Here is a 19,816-nt window from a genome sequence, read left to right on the forward strand (position 1 = left end):
AGGCTCTACTGTCTGTCTGTGTGACTCCCATAGCAGTAATGTCATTCCCATGACCATGCTGTCTTCTGTCCTGGGTAAAACAAGACAGTCTCACGGAAGCCACTATGGTGCTGGCCAGGCTGCTTTCTGTCTCTGCTGCAGCTTTGTTGACCTGATGCTTTTGTCACCAGTCTTGAATCTCCTTCATTCGGTCTCCACTGTCACCTACACAGACACAAACAGATAGTGTCTAACAGCCAAGGCCACAATCCTAAGATGTCTCAGCTACTAAAAGCCACCTGGGAAACGCTGGGAAATGCTGACTGCCCAGCCAGCATCTGACTCCTGCTCTTGGGGCATCTGATGAGGAGGCTGTTGGTTGTGAATCATCCTATTTCTTCCCCTGCAGGTGTCTATATTTTCTATGTCCCAGGAGCATCTGTCTGTGCCTAAGCTTCTCCACAGTGCCATATAAAGCTGTGGAGCTTGTATCACTTGATCTACACAGTAGAAGAATCCTGAGGTCAACCATGACAGATAGCAGATATTGCAAACAACAGGCCTCCTCCAGTAATCTTTTCCTTTTCCAGTTCTGTGGAGCCTTCACTTCTCTCTCCAAATCTCTCACTCTTCCTTAGAAACTGACACCCTGGCATAAGTGAGAGTGGACCCCACTTGCTGTCAACTCTCTTCTCTACAGGATATTATAGTCTGCCCAGTTGATCATGGTATACATCTCTCCTCTGTGCCTGTCTCCTGCCTCTCCCTCCTGGCAGCCATGGCCTAGGTGGACTGAATCCTATCTCAGAACAAACCCCACACCATCTGATCCTTCCTTAGCCAGCAGACCTTTGGAGGAGACTTGGGATAGAGCTGAATGTTGGAAGGGTGAAACTTTGGGATGTTGGCATGGGGGGAAGGGCATTGTATGTAGGAAGGATATGAACTATTGAGGCCCCAGGGAGAGCCAGTGTGGACTAAATTCTGTCCCCAGAAGGCCCATCAATTGACATTGAAGCCACTAGGACCTCACATTGTGTCTATGTTTGCAGACAGGATCATAAACTGGTAAGTTATGATTAGGGCTTGGGTGTATCTCTTCCAGCCTGACTGTGGGCTTATGAGAAGAGATCAGGACACAGGCACATGCAGATGGAAAGCCTGTGAAGTCCCATGGAGGAGAAGGCGCTTACCCAGCCAGACAAGCCCTGCTGAGAACCCACGCTGTCCATGCTTGATCTGGAAGTTCTCTGAATACGGCTTGAAACAGTAATCATCAGCTATGAAGGTAGCTGGATCCACGTCCTTTGCTGAATCCTTAGCAGCCCAAGGTTAGTGAGAGACACAAGCTACTCAGGTGGCCTGGGAAGCTTTGCCTGGCCAGCCTGGGATCCATCCTGGATATCAGTCCTGCTCCACAGCCTGCACATGGCAGCAGGGCAGCCTCTAGCTGGGAAAATATCTTCCTGAGTGCAGGAGGAGCCTAAGTTCTTGGTGGATTTGTCAGGGCTGGAAGCCAGCTATGAGGGGCCCACTGAGGGAGGCCTGGGAGGCCAGGACCAGGAGGGAGTTAGAGGGGTGTGCATGGCTCACTGGTCTGTTTCATTGTGCCCTGTTCCTGGGTGTTAGGGCTAATCCACACAGAATGGGCATCCTGAGATACAAAATATTAAAAGAAAATTTTATTGTTTAAAACTCCAAAACAACAGTGTGTTTGAGTGTACACACACACACACACACACACACACACACACACACACACACACAGAGAGAGAGAGAGAGAGAGAGAGAGAGAGAGAGAGAGAGAGCGAGAGCTTTAAAGATATTCATGGTCTCTAGAACAAGCTGTTAAAAGTCCAATTTGTCTAAGCATTTCCTATCAGTCATAGAAAACCAGGTGCACACTCTTTCTTTCTGTCTGGAGACTCTGGCTTCTTACTGGCCATGAGAGGTAATGGAGAAATAGATACAGGGCTATTCTCCATTGGGAACAGAAGCCCTGGTATTCCAGGTCAGTTCTCCTAGATGTCCATTGCAAATGATGTTTTCTGCTGTAGGTGGTCCAGTCTGGACCCCAGGCCTGCAGGGCAGAGCTGCAGCACTGTGGCTTTCTACTAAAGATCTGTTCACACCTCTCCCCCATTGTTCCTGCCCTGACCCATTTTTTGAGCCCAACAGGAATCTTCTCACTAGAGCCCTCTCCTAGAGGTTTTCCTTCCTAGTCACACACACAATACTGTGATCTATGCACTTTTCCCTGCTAGAGCTTTGATGAGGCTACACAAAGCAATCCTTCTCCCTCCACAGAGTGTGGATAGAGTGTCTGTGGAGGTGGCAGTGGCTTTGTCTTGAGGTTGTGTGGTCAACAGTGTTGGTGGATTGAATCATGCATCTGAAATCAAGCATGTAGAGTGGGTAGCAGGGAGAGAAGACTGCACATGGAGCCTTAGCTTAAGGAGGCTTGTCAACACAGTTTGAGGAACACAGAGCCTTTCCTCAGCCCAGGAATGACAGAAGTACCAGGAAGGAAGCTGGCCACGTACAGCTGGTGCGAAGGCTACCAGAATGACCCACTGGGCTGAGGTGATCCTGGTCTTCCTAGCAGATGTCTTCTCTCAAGGATCTGAAAACATTGCCCTCTCTGAGAATATCCATTTCTGAGGAAAATGTGTGGGTAAGGACACTCCAGGTCTGATTCCCACACAACTGGACTCAGGCAACATGGATTCCCAGCTCTTCTTAGGCAAACATTCTGAGGTCTTAGATCCCCTGTTGCGTGTTTGAATGGAGATGGGTCTTCTGGCCGTGATCTCTTAGTTATGTGGAAACTGCTGAGGAAGTTTTGTTTGGGTCTGTGGTAAAGCTGTCCACATGGTCCTCCAAAAAGTAGACATTGTAGAGTTCTGGATCAGAGTGTCATAGGGCTGGACGGTGGTGATGTCAGATGGCAGTGTGGCCTCCATGCTAGGCTACACAGTAGGATGGATGCAGTACAGCAGGGCCTAGGAAGCTGTGCTGATCTCAAAGGAAGAGGCCTAGGCCCCCTGCCCAATCATGTTTCTGTAGTCAGGGGAGATTTTCTGCTTGAGCTCCACCACTGAGGAGGAGATCCACTTTACCTGTGGGGAGGTGAGAGTAAGTCAGAAACCACACCCTTATTCAGGCCCTTCAATCCTGTGGGCAAGACAGAGGCCTGTCTCTTCTGTAGTTCCTTTCATAAAGGTAAGAGACTGGGGCTGGCAAGAGGTCAGGTTGGTGACATTGTGTGAGTTGAGGTGGAGACGGTATGTGGAGAGCTCAAAGAATACCTTGGGCCATGGTGAGGCTGAAGGGGACACACAGGGGGTCGTGTCGTAGATATCATGGACCTCATGAAGGATAGTGTGGAATGCCAGGAGTTTTCTTAAGACCATATGAGGATCACACAGGAGTGCACGAGAGAAGAAGGGTATACAGTATGGGATGCCATGGGGAGTCACAGAGCAATGTGGGACAGCTCAGGGAATGGTGAGAATGGGGTGTGGGACAGAGTGGAGATAGCAAGGGGATATCCTACTACATCAGGGGAGTAGTGTGAGGACATGATGGTGTCAGCGCCGACATCACGGCAGATGGTGGGGACAGTGCCAACCTTGAAGAGTGTGACAGAGGCGCTGTAGCACACACTGAGCAGGAAGAGGCTGATGAAGATGGTGATGGTTGTCCAGAGCCCATCCAGCTCCCCTTCCTGGGCATCAACACAGGTCTCCTCCAGTTCCAGCCCTGGACAGAGAGGATAGTCAGTGTTTGTCTCCACATGGTTGAGGCTAGCAGAGATTCCCTGTGTGGCAAGTGAGTCTGCATGGGGTCAGAGGAGAAAGCTCCATCTGGGGTGGGCCAGCAGACACTCCCTGGGGCCTACTTTCCTTTCCTTTTCCTCTGGGACATCAGTCTCAGTGTCCTCCAATTGACTCTGACAAGTCCTTAGGGTTTGCCAGACACAGTGGACCTCACAGTGGCCTGGATTGTGCCTGGGCCCTCTCTGTTTGCCTCATCCTTCATTCCCTTTGTACAGGAGAAGGTGAAGGGAAAGCAGAGCCTGTGACCCTAGTAGACAGTGGCTATACAGCTGGCCTGACCCTTTTCCTGTTCCCCAGTCACCAGCAGAGCCTGTGGCTGGTCTTGCCTGAACTTGAGAAAATTCCAATGTGAAGTGATTCAGATCATTTTGTGTATGAGTTGTATAATTCATGTGGGGTTGAAACATTACCCTGAGATGCCAGAGATGGATCAGGTTTCAGCGGACTTGTGTTGAACATTGAATGCAGTGGGTCTCAGAAGAAGAGAACTCTGTCCGATTGTGATGGCAGAAATGTGGGCATCAAAATGGTGGTTGTGGGTATCCTGATACATTGCTGGATGTAGGTACTGTGTATGGCACACAGGCAGGGTCCGAGTGTGTCAAATGTGTGTGTGCACACGTGAACATGGATACATGTGCTATACGGACTGGATGATGTTCAGTAGGCTAATTTGAATGGTTCCGGGTTCAGCATGTATGTGGCTATCTACTAGTCCACTCTTTGGGGCAGCAAGTGTCATGTGCCTCTGTCTCACATTGCACAGGAATGAGTGTGTGAAGTCCGTATGTGTGTGCAATCCTAATCCATGCAAAGCTGCCTGAGTGGAGTGTAGGAATGGCAAGGGTCTCTGGCATGACCCTAGCTATATGTGTGTCTACAATAGACTTAGAGAAACCTGTAGGTAAAGAAATAAGGTAGGGGGACAGGAACAGATTGAAGGAGGTAGAGTTTGTGTGCTTCTTCCCTTGGAGGTTCCATAGGATTATCTCTCTGTGTAGCAGCCACTGGTGAGTGGGAAGGCAATGAAAAGGCACTGTCTAAAGCTAAACCCCGACACTCCAGGCCAAGATGACTCCCGAGCTCTGAGTCTGCCAGTGAAGAAACCTCCTTCTCTTCCTAAAGACAACCCTGTCCTCAAACCCTGGCTAGACCTCACAGCCCATGACCTACGTAGGCTCTATATCTTGTGCAGAACCAGGACAGTTTTACAGGGTCCCAGGGCAGTGCTGGGTGCTTTATTTATACAAGGGAAGGGTGGAGATGGGTTACAGTATCCCTTAGGACCTGAGAGCTTTCTGGGTGCTGAGCTCATTTACCTAGAGACTGGGAGATGTTCTTCATCATGTGGTGATTGTGCAGGCCCATGTGTACCACTGAGCAGATGTAAGCATATCCTTGGTCCCATTTGCTCTTTGGCACATTGAGCTTGCTGTATAAGAAGTAAGAACCGTCAGAGTCCAGGACTGGTGGGGTGTTCTTGTAGTTCTGCTCCACATGCCCGTTTCTGGTCCACTCCACATCGATGTCCTCAGGGAGGAAGCCTGTGATCATGCAGGTAATACTGACCTCTTTCTTGGCCATCTGCTCTGCTGGTGGCGGCAAGACATATACCTGTGGTGCTCTGACTAGCCCTGTGGTGTTAGAAGCAGACACGGAGGTCATGGTTAAAATGGACGTCTCTCCACACAGGCATTTATTCGTATCCCATCCCAGCCCTCATGCAGTTGGGCTACAGCTCCCACCTGTGGGTTTTGAGATGGTTCTCTCAACAGGGCCTGGGAGGACTTTGTTGGTGACCTTGCATTTGAACTCCTTGCCGGCCATCCAGTCCCGGTGCTCAATGGGGAGGGCACTGACCACCCGGAAGGTGCTGTTGTACTGCTCCTCACGGGGCTGCATCTGAGCTGTGTGTACTTCTACGTTGTCCACAAACCAGCTGAACTGAACATCTGCCTCATCCTCGGTCATGTCCACCACCACACATGTGACTTTGGCATTCTGGGAGATCATGAGTATATCCTTGGGCTTTGGGGGGAAGATATAGACGGATGGTCCACCAGGGATTTCAATAACTGAGGAGGAGAGATGGAAATGGGTCAGTCCATGGCTCACCCTCCAGTTCAGGGGTGTTCACAGCACTTGCCAACCTCCTGGGGCTGGAGCATGGTTCTAGTGACATACCTGGGCATTTGGGACATGTAGGACATGTGGGTTTGACTGGACCTGGGCCTCTGTGTTCTGTAGAATGAAAGGTAGATGTTACTAGGGTTTGCAGGAGAGAAGGCACCAAGCCATGGAGAGGGGACTTCCACCTTTGTATGGGCTTAGTCCAGTATGATCCTGGAAATGACACAGACATCTATCTGCCATGAGCCAGCCCAGGCATGGTGGGCCGGGAAGATGATCTTCTTTCTTCTCCTCCGGTTGGTTCTTCTTGAGGCAGCCGAGGGAAATAGGAATTGGAAGAGCGTCGGCGGCGGGGGTAAGACTTGGTCTTAAGAGATTCGGGGGCCCAAGCATAGAGCAGGTCACAGGCAGCAGCTCCGTACCCAACCCCAGAAAACCAAGAGAAAGAGGGACTCCCAGGAGCTTTAACTCAGGCAGCATCCCAGGTAAAAATGAATCACCCGTGATGTCTGCTGTTAGAAGTTCTAATCCAGATGCTGGCCTCCGAACTTATACTACTCAGACCTTTGAAGGGCCACTGACAAGACCATCAAACAGCTAGAGATTGACATCACTAATCTGAAGAAATCCCTCATTTCGCTGTCTGAAGAGACCTCCTAAAATCGCAAAGATCCTTATTGGACTTGATTTACTCTATTACAATAGAAAAGGCTGTGTACAGCTCTTGACTGTGTACAGCCCTTAAAGAAGAAGGCTGCCTTTACATAAACAAGTCAAGGAGGGTTAAAGGGAGCATGAAATAGGTCAGTGAAGGCCCTAAGAAAGATCAGAGAGAGAAAGAGACAGATGAATGCTGGTACAAGAATTGGTTTCCAGCCTCTCCAATGTTGTTAACCCTATTTCTTCCTATCTTGGGACCATTACTTGCGTTCCTTTTGCTTTTTTCTGCTGGTCCCTGGCCCTCAAATAAGCGGACTAACTCTGTGATACAACAGATAAATAATTTGGTAGCAAAACCTACTCAGATATATTATCATAAGTTAGCTATGGAGGACCACGAGACTCAAGATGAAGTTGTTACTTTATACAGGGTGTTTCCAAAACCCATCTCCACTCAACCTAAAAGAGGGAACTTCCGCCCCTAGACCAAGCAGAGAGGGGCCACCCAGAACCCCCTCTGACAGGCGATCTAAATTCTAGCTTAGGCTGCAAGGCTACGCACTGCAAGGGAATATAAATAAAAGATAAAAATATCTATCTGGGTTCCCTGAGGGACAAGCCTGACTGCATAGGGGTTGATGTCAAAAGTATCCCCTCTCCAGGAAAAAGACATCAGGACGGGTATGGCCCTCATGCCTCACTGGACAACGACAGGGGGACCGGAGCCATTACAAGGTCCCCTTCAAATACTGGAGGTCAGGCCTCTATCCCCACCTTTGTAAGTTTAGAATTGCCACAGCCCTTCTATACTTAGAGAAGGGAGGAGATGTCAGGGGCAGCCCTGCTTACACACTGAAGGCCTAAAATCAGCCATAGGCCTAAAATCAGCAATAGGCCTCTCATACATGTATACTAACACCAAGTCTTGGGTCTCAATGGAGAAACATTGAAACAGATGGCTATAAGCTAATGTCAACAGGCAGCTTTTGTGGAAATTTACAAGCCTGAGTAGTCATAGACCTTGTAAATAGGTAGCCTTGGCAGACAATACCAACTTAGATAAGGACAAGTGAGTCATAGGCAGAGTCATAGTGACTTGTCCCCTGAACCTTCACCCAACCAATACCCGGTTCTGAAGATATCTGTATTCCCCCTGAACACCCACACTCCAGTCCCATTCCCTTCCCTACATCCTACTTTTCTGTGTTTATAACCCCTGTGTGAATGAATTATGATTTGGGAAAAATAAATTATAAAAAAAGAGAAAAAACCCAAAACAATAGTAAAGTTTAAAAAAAAAAAAGAGATTCGCGGTAAGACTTTGGTCTTACGAGATATTTAAGGTTGCTGTATAAAAAGGTTTACTTCTCTACTTTACTTAAGTTTACTTACTAGTCTACTGTAGCCGACCTGCTATCTGTTTGATCCTCTGAGGCCAGAAACTGCAGTTTCTGGCCACTAGCACCTCAGCCCAGGGACAGCAGAGGATTAGGCAATGCCTTTGATCTGTCTCTGCAGGCGCTGCCAGACTCTAACTTAGGTCTGTTGGTTTGAGGTGGCAGGAAGAAAAGACACTTAAAGCAGTTATTGTACTTTATTACTAAGTGTAAAAAGTTTCCTATGAAAGCTATTTAAGAGACAAGGTGGAAAGGTCCTAAGTGAGGAAAGGGAAAAAATTCTAACAAACGAAAAATTCTAAGTGGAGAGATTCTAAGCAGGGAAGAAAGAAGAAAAAGAGAAGAGATGTGAGGAAGGGAGACGGAGAGAGAGAGAGAGAGAGAGAGAGAGAGAGAGAGAGAGAGAGAGAGAGAGAGGGAGAGAGAGAGAGAGAGACAGAGAGAGACAGAGAGACAGAGAGAGAGAGGAAGTGAGAGAGAGAAAGTGAAGAGACCGCTAACTAACGTCCCTTTTTCTTCTACATCATTCAGAGTACCTGATCACATGTTTCCAAGTTCATCACAAGTTCACACCAAAATTCAAACCATAAGTTGAAACAGAAGTTTACAACAGAGAATGTTTACATGCATAACCATTAGGAGTAATTATCTGGCTAAGCATCCATCACCTGTCTAGCTTCACAGGTTCACCGAAGGTTTAAAACTATAACTAAGAAATTAGTGAAGTTTTGTATAGATAAACCCAAGCAATATTTTATCTTCTGTCCTAGCACCTATAATAAATCGTGAGTTCCCTTTGAGTGACCTTTGGTTAATTATTTTACAACCACCTTGGAATGTGCTCTGAGCAGGAGAGAGTCTGGTTACTATCTAAGTGCTGTTAACTGATGACACTTGGGAGACTGGCAGAGTTCTCACTGCAGCCTTGACTATCAGGAAGGGACGTAATACCAGTCCCACTATAAAAAGAGCTAAATAATCATTGATATAATTTTAGGAATTCTTATAGGATCATCATTAAGGCTTAAGAAGTTGTCTATTTGTCTATATAGCATCACAACAAGAAGGTACATCTTTGTGGGTCTGCAGAGATCTGCTCCAAAGGGGTGTGCTATTGCTTAGTGATTGCTACATATGTTTAATAATAATAATAATAATAATAATAATAATAAAAATAATAATAATAGGAAAAGCATATTAATAGTAGGATCTTTCCTAAAATATGTCCAGCCACAGCCTTGCTGATGGGGCACACTTGTCGCAGATTATATAATAATCCAAGGCAAGCATTTCAGGGTGATCAATTGCTAATTATTAGTTTGTCCTATTATGGCTCCTGACATCAATGCTAGAGGATCATGTCATAGGGGGTGGGTGGCCAGAGGTAGATGCATCCAGGAGGGAGGCAGAGACAGTATCTCCTATCCTGGGCTAAGGCCCCCTCCCTCATGATGGCTGCCCAGCCTGGTCAGTTTAGGCAGGCTAATGGCTGACCTTCAGCTCTAGTGAACCCCTTCTCCCCTGGATGTCCTCTCACCAATGGTCTTGTCCACCTTGGTGCTGCTGGCCGGGTGGACGATGTTGCAGGTGACAGTCTGGCTGGGCCAGGTGCTGGAGGATACAGTCACTGAGCTGCTGAGGGAGTAGAGTCCAGACTGCAGGACAGCTGGGAAGGTGTGCACACCATTGGACAGGGCACCAGAGTTCCAGGTCACGGCCACTGGCTCAGGGAAATAGCCTTTGACCAGGCATCCCAGAGTCACTAAGGATCCAGATGTATCACCACATACAGGGGCCAGTGGATAGACAGATGGGGGTGTTGTTTTGGCTGCAAGAGAGAAGGAAGTGTGAGCTTTTTTGACATGGGTGGTCTCAGATACTTGGCGATGCCCTCGTCTAAGCTTTGCTCTAAAGACTGCATCTTCTCAAGTTGTTCTGGGACAAGTAGAGTCAACAGCTTCCACTTCTAGACCCTGCACCGTAACCTTAATTTGCTTTTGATATTTTATTTTAGATGCATGAATATGTGCACTATGTGCGTGCCTGATGCCTGTGCAGTGAGAAGAGGGTGTTGAATACCCAGAAACTGGAGTTTCTTATGGGGAGTTATAAGATGCTGTGTGGTTGTTAGAACTGAACCTGGGTCCTCTGGAAGAGCACCTAGTGCTTTTAACCACTTAGCCATCTCTCCAGCCCATGAACCCAGATCTTTCAGTGATGAGGCCCTTCAGAAGCCCATATTCTGTTTACTGCCCTTATGCAAGCTCTGGCCCCCAAATCTGTGTTCTAGGTCCCTATGCATGCCTTTAGCTCTCCTTGAACCTTGCTCCTTGCTTCATCAGGGTCACCAATAACCCCCAATCCTACACCTCCTGCTCTAGGGCAGCCTTTCTGTCTTGACATAGGTGCCACTATCTGTTCCTTTTTCTAGGCAGCTCAGTCCTCCTGTTGAGAACCTGGTGAACTCAGCCACCTACTCTCCCTACCTCATTCATCACACTACCCTGGCTCCTCTCTGATGGTGCTAATGTTGCCAGGCCCCAGAAAATTGCCTCTCTCTTGCCAGTAGCCCTTGAAATAGGAGTTTATGCAGCATTCTTCAGGAAGACATCTAATTCTCCATCCATTTGACTCTGTTTCATTCTTTTTTTATTTTTAATAGCACATTTTTCTTGTCAGTATCAAAAGTCATATTGATCAGTGAGTTCTAATTTGCAAAAGATTTTTTCTCACCTATTTTGTCTGCCTTTGCTTTCACTGAACAAAAGCACACACCAATGCTCGATTCATTCTTACTCCAAGGGCCTTTCTGGTCTTTCTACCTCTCCTGTGCCCTTCCTTTCACAACCCCCTGCTCAAATTCTGATAGTTATCCCAGCACTCTTCTGTGGCCCATTAAGGCTGCTCCATGCTGTCATAGGAAGTTTCACCTCATGCCTTATCTTCCCTCACAATCCTACCGTCACCAGCTACCCCATAGCTCCTAGGACTGGTCCCTCATAATCCCAGTGGCTCCAGCTCAATCATAGCAGTTAGGACTGGTCCTGCACATTCCTACCATACCCTGCTTCCCCATAAATCCTAGGACTGGTCCGCCATGTTCCTCCCTGCAGCTCTACCATAACTGCTAGGACCAGTGCCTCACATCCTTTCTTGCCTCAGTTCCTACATAGCTGCTAAGACTGTTCCTTCACATTCTTACCTGGCCCAGCTCCCCCACAGCTGATAGCACTGATACCTCAAATTCTCACATACATCTACTCACCCATAGCTGCTCAGAATGGTCCCCCACATTCCTACTATCCCTAGCTTCCCCATAACTGCTCAGAAGTATCCCCTAAGTCCCTAGGGCAGCTCTGACACTGAAACTGTGACAACTGCCACAGTATCCTTACAGATGCTCAGCCTGTCTTCCCAACTCCTTTGTGCTCTAGAATTCCTGTAAAGCTGTTTGTAGTTCCTGGTGTGCCTTGGACCCCTATTAACCTTGCCTGCACCAGACCTTTGTCCCTTTATAGCTCTTTACCTTGTTTCCTGTGTCTCCACCAGTTCCAGGTTACCTGCAGCTGTACTGCCTGGTCCTTATGTACAGATGTACTGCCTGGTCCCCACCTGCATCTGTACTCCCTGGTCCCCACTGTTCCTCTGGTAGACTTTTTCTTGAGATATTTACCTTCTTTCAGCTTCATTCCTGGAATCTCCTATCCAAGACAGGGCCTGGTCTCTGAGCGCCAGGGCATCCATTCTTACACTAGGTCTCTCTAGTTGGTGTATCATCCTTCCCAGATGAACCTTCCCTAGTCCCTCTTTACCCACTCTCTCAGTTCTGTAGGCCTCTGCCCTCCCCTTGCTCCTCTGGAGTTTCTTTTGCCTGCTGGGTGGGCTTTTTTGGGTCCTCAAGCCTCTAGGCCAGGCCAGACCCTTAGGTTTCGGGGTGTATCCCATAAAGTCCTTGAGGCTTACTCTGGTTGTCCATCGGTGGGCGCAGCTCTAGTGGTCTGTGCTTCTGTCCATGGATATTCTGGAGTCTGCCTAGTTGGTACCATGCTGAAGGTAGGCATCTTTTCTCTGTGACAGTCATACCTGGAGCTGATCTGTCAGCTCCTTCCCATGCTCCTGTGACCTGCTGTCTGTTAGGTCTGGAAAGGTGCACGACTCTCCCTAGTCTGTGACTTTCTCAAGCTTCTCTGCTGACCACACTCAGAAGTGGAGAAGTGCTGCTCTTTTTGCTTTGGCACTGGGCTTCTAAACAGCTCAGCTCTTAGCTCTGTTTCATCCTTCCAGAATTCACAGTCCTTGCCCCAGTTGTGTGAACACGACAGTTCTCCCAACCCAGTACAGACTAAGAACAGGATTGAAACTGGGCGACACGGGACTCTTCCTGAAGTTCCTCTTTCTTATGTTGGTTTCAGTGTTTGAGGTAGAAGGAGACCAGGGGGAGTCCAGACGTGGTCAAGGTTACCTCATGTAGGTCTGGGTGAGGTGGTCCTCTTGAGACCCATAGAAGAAGATGTGAAGCCTATCTGTCACAACCCAGTGGTCCTGGGTTGTCTGGTGCTGAGTGATTCTGTCCATTCTCTTGACCCCTTATCTGGAGAAGACTTTCTCTCAGATCTGACCTACCCACAGCCTGGGTGGCAACCTCTGCCATTCCCTCTCCAGTGTTGCTATCTCTCTAGAGCCCAGAAGTGTCTGTGGCTCAAGGAGGAAAGTGAAGTCAGATGTGAGAGTGCAGAGTGGAAGTCAGGTGGAGAAGGGAAAGGCATCTGACTTCTGGCCGTGCTTACCAACGGTGTGTCAGATGACTGCAGAGAGAAGCTGGGCAGGGCTCCATGAGTGGCACTTTGCTAAACTGAGAGATAGTATGTACAGGGAGGGTCTCTGGGGGCTGGAATTACGTGAGTTTAATTTCTGGGGTCATGGTCCACAATTCTCATCCTGGGGTCTCACAGGAACTGAGAACAGTTGGAACATTCAGGGTAGTTAACCTTATAGATTGGAAGAAAGGAACCCATTGGGACCAGATCAGATGCTGGCAGGGCAAGGATGGGGTGTAAAGCAAGGTTGTGGGACTAGAGTTGGGACTGTGGTTGGAGGGAATAGAGACAGTCTAAGTTCATGAAGAGTAGGGTACGTGTATTCCTAGATGACCGAGGGCTACGTGGAGAAAAGGATTTCTCTAGGCTGGGCAGTATGCTCACATCCCCCTTTTGCAGCCAGAACCATGGCCCTGTCCATGTATCCCCTTGTTTCCATGGCCACTGGGTTGTTTGATCATGCCTACTTCCCTGAGCCAGAAACCATATGTTCGAAGTCCGAAGCTTTGAGCAGTGGCAAGTGCAACTCAATATCTGTCTCGTAGGTCAAGCTGCACTCTTTGAGAAGCTCAGTGATAACGCCTGCCAGCATCTGGACCAGCCATGCTCCTACCTGCAATGTGACCCATCTGTCCAGTAGTACCAAGATGTACAGGAACATTGATGAGAGGATGTTCAGTAGAGGTATGGTCCAGTGGAGGTCAGGCTTATGCCATTTTTTTCCCTAAATCAACCAGGATGAGCAATTGTGCCTAGGGAGGGAACTTCAGGTCAAAGCACTGAAGTTTCTGTCTGTCCATCATTGCCCATAACCCTCCTCCTTGAGACTAGTTTTCTAGGCTGGATGCCTATGTCTCATATCTTGAAGACACATGAATGCAGAATTCATAGTCTTTAGAACCTGCCTGATATCCACCAGTCAGCCCACATGTCACTTACACAGACTTGTACACTAGTGTGTATGAACACAGACACAAGCCTTCCACACTGAGACCTCATAGGAGCTCCCTGTACTGAACTCAGACCCAGCAAGGCAGCAGGCCCTCTCTGAGGCTCTTCCTTACACATGGCTCAGCTGAGGGAGACACACACAAGTGCCACAGGATTCAGTGGTTCCTTATCAGTCCCGCAAAACATGCTTTCTCATGTCAGTCTGCCCCTGGACCTTCAGAACCATATTTCCAGCTCATAGAGATGACAATCCCTTTCCCACATAGCTGAGTGGCCTGACTCACTCCCAGTGTGTTCCTCTGAAAGCCAGGCACAACTAGGCAAGGCTATACCAGTACACTGGCTTTCTGGGAGAGGGTCAGAGTTCACAGGCCCTGATTCAGCCCAGACAGCCTCAGATCTGACGAGTGGAGCAGACAGGAAGGATTCCTACAGAGTCCAGATTACCATCAGGTCCAGTGTGTCTGGATGAGTCCAGAATTTGGACTGGAACAGTTGGGAGATTGTGGAGTGCATTTCTAGAGAGGGCAGAAAGCTGGCTCCAGAGAGTCTACTGGTCCAACCCAGTGGGTACATTCTCCTGGGCCTTCCTGCTGATCCACCTGGCACTCAGGGAATTGCCTCAGCCCTTGTTGGGACAAAGACTGACTGCCCTGTCTGTGTAGGCCTGGAACTGGACAAGACCTGTGCTGAGGCCCACAACGGGGACATGGACGGGCTTTAGACGGCCATCACCATCTTCATCAGCTTCTTCATGCTCAGTGTGTGTGCTACAACGCCTCTGTCACACTCTGCCTGGTTTGTTGGATTCCTGATGCACTGTTCTCCTTCTGTTCCCACATGTTTAGATCATGTCCCATGCTGTCCTATGTTCTTCACTCTGCTGTCCCCACCCTATCCTCACAAGACCACACACCATCGCAATGCTGTCACAATACTGTCATCTTCCTGCCTTTCTAGTGTCCCTATACAGTTCTCACAAGACCCTCATAACCACTTAGAACAGTAGTTTTTATGGGGTGGGTAGCCACCCTGAATATCAGATATTCTGCATATCAGATATTTCCATTACAATTTATATTGATAGCACACTTACAGTTATGAAGTAGCAATGAAATAATTTAATGGTTGGGGGTCACCATGACATGAGGAACTGTATTAAAGGACACAGCACTGGGAAGATCAAGAACCATTGTTCTAGAGTGTCTCATGCTAATTCCCCACTACACTGTTTGTTTCTCACAGTGCTTTCTTTGCTACCACGTGCTGTCTTCAACACTCATGTGTCTTTCTCATGAAGTCTTTGCAATGTTTTCACAGTTTCCTACACTTTCCCATACCACAGATGCTGTCCTCCAAGTTCTTCTCATTGTCTACACACTGCCCACACACTGTCTTCATGTAACCCTCTGTTACACCACGATGTTCCCTCGTTATACCCCATTCTATCCCTGTATTGGACAGCTCTGATTTTCCCCTGGTCTCCACACCCTCTGATGGGCTCCTATGGAACCTGATCTGTCTCTGGTTCATCCAAAGAATTAAAGTGCCCTGGCCCTTGGTCCATCTCAACACCTTGCCCAACAAGTGAAGTGTATGTTTTCTATAATGGTGTAGTGGAAACAGACGATCCCTTTTAATTATAAGAACATGCCTGTGCAGGGATCCTAGGGGTTCTTGAGTATCATGACTTTCTAGTCCACTTAAAATCTCATCCATTCTGCTTATCTGTGTGATACCTAGGCTATCCTGCCTTCTGGACTCTGTGCCCTCTGATATCATAAGTCTGCATTCTCTTCTATGCAATGACCATGAATATCCATCTCTCCATGAAACCCGAGCCTTGGAAACTTCGACATTCCATGCTTGTTAGTCGATCAGATTCTTGGTTACTTATATAGACACAGCAGGCCACTGACCTCTAAGGAACTTTCTTACCAGGGTGAGGTGTGGATTAGCAACTATGTGTACATGCAAGATAAGTGTGACACTGGCCAACTATGTTCCAGAATGAACCTGTTCTTTGTTCCTGAATCCGAAGAGGACAAACGCATTGCAGTAGGCAGAGAACTGATGGAAGACATGCCTGTGTTAGAGGGAGACTTTTCTCCAGGTCATTCTTGTTACCCAGAGCTTCCTCCTGAGTAAAAAGGACACCATCAAAATACTTGTCTCCCCTTGAAACAAACTTACAGACAAATACAGTCCAGCCATCATGGGTGCATGACACCAAACCAGGCTTTTTTCCTCCAGCATCTCAGAGATGAGTACCCAAGGTTCTTTAGAGAAGCAGAACAAGTGCCAGATGATGGATGCATAATAGAGGGTGACCTATATGTATCTGTATCTATATGTATATCTATATCTATCTAATCTATATCTATCTACACCTTTATCTTTATCTATACCTATATCTATATGAATATCAATATCTTTATATCTTGATGCATATTAACTATATATATTTGCATATCAATGGTATATATATGTATATATATGCTGCATCCCAACTGTATATATTATTCTGCTTATCTACTATATAAGTATATATAGTATATACACAGACACACACAGACACACACACAGACACACACACAGACACACACACACACACACATATATCCTGCATATTAACTATATATATATTCACATATATGACAGTATCACAATACTGTCATCAAGATGCCTTTCTAGTATCCCCATACTGTTTCCATGGTTACCCTCTTAACCATTTGGAACAGTGGTTGCTATGCCATGGGTAGCCACCCAAATATCAGATGTCCTGCATATCAGCAAATATTTACATTACAATTCATAGTGATTGAAAACTTTCAATTAAAAAGTAGCAGTGCAATAGTTTTATGCTTGGGGGTCACCCCAACATGAGGACCTGTATGAAAGGGTCGCAGCACTGGGAAGTTCGAAAACAACTGCTCTAGAGGGTCTCATGCTAATCCCCTACTATAGTGTTTGAAACCCACAGGTTCTCCATTGCTATGAGACCTGGGCGTTGGCTCAGTAGCTTCCCTGGGATCCTAGCAATGTCTGTTTCAGCTGCAGATTTGTAGAGCAAGGTCATCTGAGTTCAGGGTTCCCTCTACACTCTGACGTCTCCGTAGACTCACGGCTCCTAGGAGTTCCATGAAAACATACATGCAATCTGTAGGAGCCACTAACTTAGCTTGTGAGTGCTGAGTCTTAAAAGGGGCACACACGGATTTGGGGAAGGAAATCAGAGTTCCATCCCTTGGACCTTGGCTGCTCAGGATCGATGGTCCCAGTGCAAGGGACTGAGGGACTTATGCTTTGCTAAGTGACTTCCACAGAAGGGTGTTGAATTGTATTTGGAAGATATCAGAGAGCTAGCAGACAGTGGCAGGGCCAGGCAGGCTGGGGGTGGCCCAAAAACGTCAGATGTACTTAGGAACTGTGAGAAGACGAGGTGTGAGTTCCAAGGGAATCGGGGTCTTGCCTGGCTTAGTCTCTTTCAGATATGCTGTCTGACTGAGGTGACAGGCTTGGCCTTCAGCCTAACAGACATAGGTGGGAGCCAAGGGGTAAATTCAGAGTTTCCTGGAAGGAGCTATTGTTCTGAGGGAAAACAGAGAAATGAGGAGTGTCTGCTCCAGCTGGGTCAGGTGCTACTGTACTGTTTGTGTGCCCCAAATTGTGGGTAAGACTCTACCTCCTTCAGGGCATAAGGGTCACGAGCCTTTGTGTCCAGCCTGCCTGGGCCTGATTCTTCTGTGACACCCAGGTTGGGCTGGGCTGTTGGTTCTGTGTCCTCAGAGTTCTATGTTGGGTGGCAGTGTGTGGTCGTCTGGAAGGAGAGGAGGCAGTAGCAACTACCTTTTTTTCCTTTTTAAAAAATTGAACATTTTATTTATTTACATTACAAATATTATTACCTTTCCCAGTTTCCCGTCCATAAACCTCTTCCTTTTTTGCATCCCCTCCCCCTGCTTCTGAAAGAGCAACTTCTTTTTTTTTTATTGGATACATTATTTATTTACATTTCAGATGGCATCCCCTTTACCCATTTCCCCTCCCTAGGAAACCCCTATCCCATCCCCCCTTCTCCTTTTTTCTTTTACACCATTTAATTACATGCAATACAGTACTAAGTTGAGGGACTAGCAATACAATAGATTCAAATAGCTAAGGAACAAGCAAGAAAATAAACACAAATAGTCAAAGAACAAGCAAGGCAATAAACAAACTTCTGTGAACACACCCTTGATCACTGTTTCTAGAGGGCAACTTCTGAAGCCCTAGGGCTACACTGGACACTCACTCCCTTTCCTGGTATAGACTCCCTTGTGACTCTTCTGTCTTACAGGCATCAATCATCCCTGCCCCACCCCCTCCTGTCCACAGGCTGGCCAGGTTGGCTTCTGTCTCTGCTGCAGCTTTGTTGACCTGATCCTTCTGTCACCAGTCCTGAATCTACTTCATTTGGCCTCCACTGTCAGCTACACAGACACAAACAGATAGTGTCTAACAGCCAAGGCCACAATCCTAAGATGTCTCAGCTTCTAAATGCCACCTGGGAAATGCTGGGAGATGCTGACTGCCCAGCCAGCATCTGACTCCTGCTCTTTGGGCATCTGATGAGGCCGTTGGTTGTGAATCATCCTATTTCTTCCCCTGCAGGTGTCTATATTTTGTATGTCCCAGGAGCATCTGTCTGTGCCTGAGCCCTTCCACAGTGCCATATAGAGATGTGGAGCTTGTATCACTTGATCAACACAGTAGAAGAATCCTGAGGTCAACCATGACAGCAGATATGGCAAACACCAGGCCTCCTCCAGTAATCTTTTCCTTTTCCAGCTCTGTGGAGCCTTCACTTCTCTCTCCAAATCCCTCACTCTTCCTTAGAAACTGACACCCTGGCATAAGTGAGGGAAACCCCACTTGCTGTCAACTTTCTTCTCTACAGGATTTTACAGTCTGCCCAGTTGATCATGGTATACCTCTCTCCTCTGTGCCTGTCTCCTGCCCCTTCCTCCTGGCAGCCATGGCCTAGGTGGACTGGATCCTATCTCAGAACAAACCCCATACAGTCTGATCCTTACTTAGCCAGCAGACCTTTGGAGGAGACTTGGGATAGAGCTGAATGTTGGAAAGGTGAAACTCTGGGATGTTGGCATGGGGGGAAGGGCATTGTATGTACGAAGGTTATGAACTTCTAGAGACCCCAGGGAGAACTAATGTGGACTAAATTCTGTCCCCAGAAGACTCATCAATTGACATTGAAGCCACTAGGACCTCAGATTGTGCCTATGTGTGCAGACAGGATCATAAACTGGTAAGTTATGATTAGGGCTAGGATGTATCTCTTCCAGCCTGCCTTTGCGCTCATGAGAAGAGATCAGGACACAGGTACACGCAGATGGAAAGCCTGTGAAGTCCCATGGAGGAGAAGGTGCCTATCCAGCCAGAAGAGCCCTTGTGAGAACCCACCCTGTCCATGTCTGATCTGGAAGTTCTCTGAACATGGCTTGAAGCAATAAGCATCAGCTCTGGAGGTAGCTGGATCCATGTCCTTTACTGAATCTGTAGCATCCCAAGGTCAGAGAGAGACACAGGCTTCTCAGCTGGCCTGGGAAGCTTTGCCTTGCTAGCCTGGGATGCACCCTGGACATCAGTCCTGCTCCATAGCCTACACATGGCAGCAGGGCAGCCTCCAGGTGGGAAAAAATCTTCCTGTGTGGAGGAGGTGCCTAAGCTCTTGGTGTCTCTATCAGGGCTGGAACTCAGCAGTGAGGGTCCCACTGAGGGAGGCCTGGGAAGCCAGGACCCGGAGGGAGTTAGAGGGGTGTGCATGGCTCACTGGTCTGTTTCATTGTGCCCTGTTCCTGGGTGTTAGGGCTAATCTACACAGAATGGGCATCCTGAGATACAAAATATTAAAAGAGAGTTTTATTGTTTGAAACACCAAAACAACAGTGTGTGTGTGTACACACCCACACCCACACCCACACCCACACAAACACACATCTACGCACACACAGAGTTATAGAGAGATTGAGATAAAAATTGA

At 47.7% G+C, this 19,816-nt stretch overlaps 1 pseudogene and 1 gene segment (V, D, J or C); both read right to left on the reverse strand.

The window, feature by feature from the left end:
* Positions 1-1,776: 1,776 nt before the first annotated feature.
* LOC114618700 lies at positions 1,777-12,255 on the reverse strand. The segment is given in 7 exon segments: positions 1,777-3,098; positions 3,611-3,741; positions 5,138-5,452; positions 5,564-5,893; positions 6,003-6,059; positions 9,543-9,833; positions 11,969-12,255. Coding segments are annotated over 7 exon segments (1,326 nt in total).
* LOC114618805 lies at positions 10,671-10,787 on the reverse strand (annotated as a pseudogene).
* Positions 12,256-19,816: the final 7,561 nt, after the last annotated feature.

This window comes from Grammomys surdaster, unplaced genomic scaffold (assembly GCF_004785775.1).
Source record: "Grammomys surdaster isolate TR1022 unplaced genomic scaffold, NIH_TR_1.0 144, whole genome shotgun sequence".
Lineage (NCBI taxonomy): Eukaryota > Metazoa > Chordata > Mammalia > Rodentia > Muridae > Grammomys > Grammomys surdaster.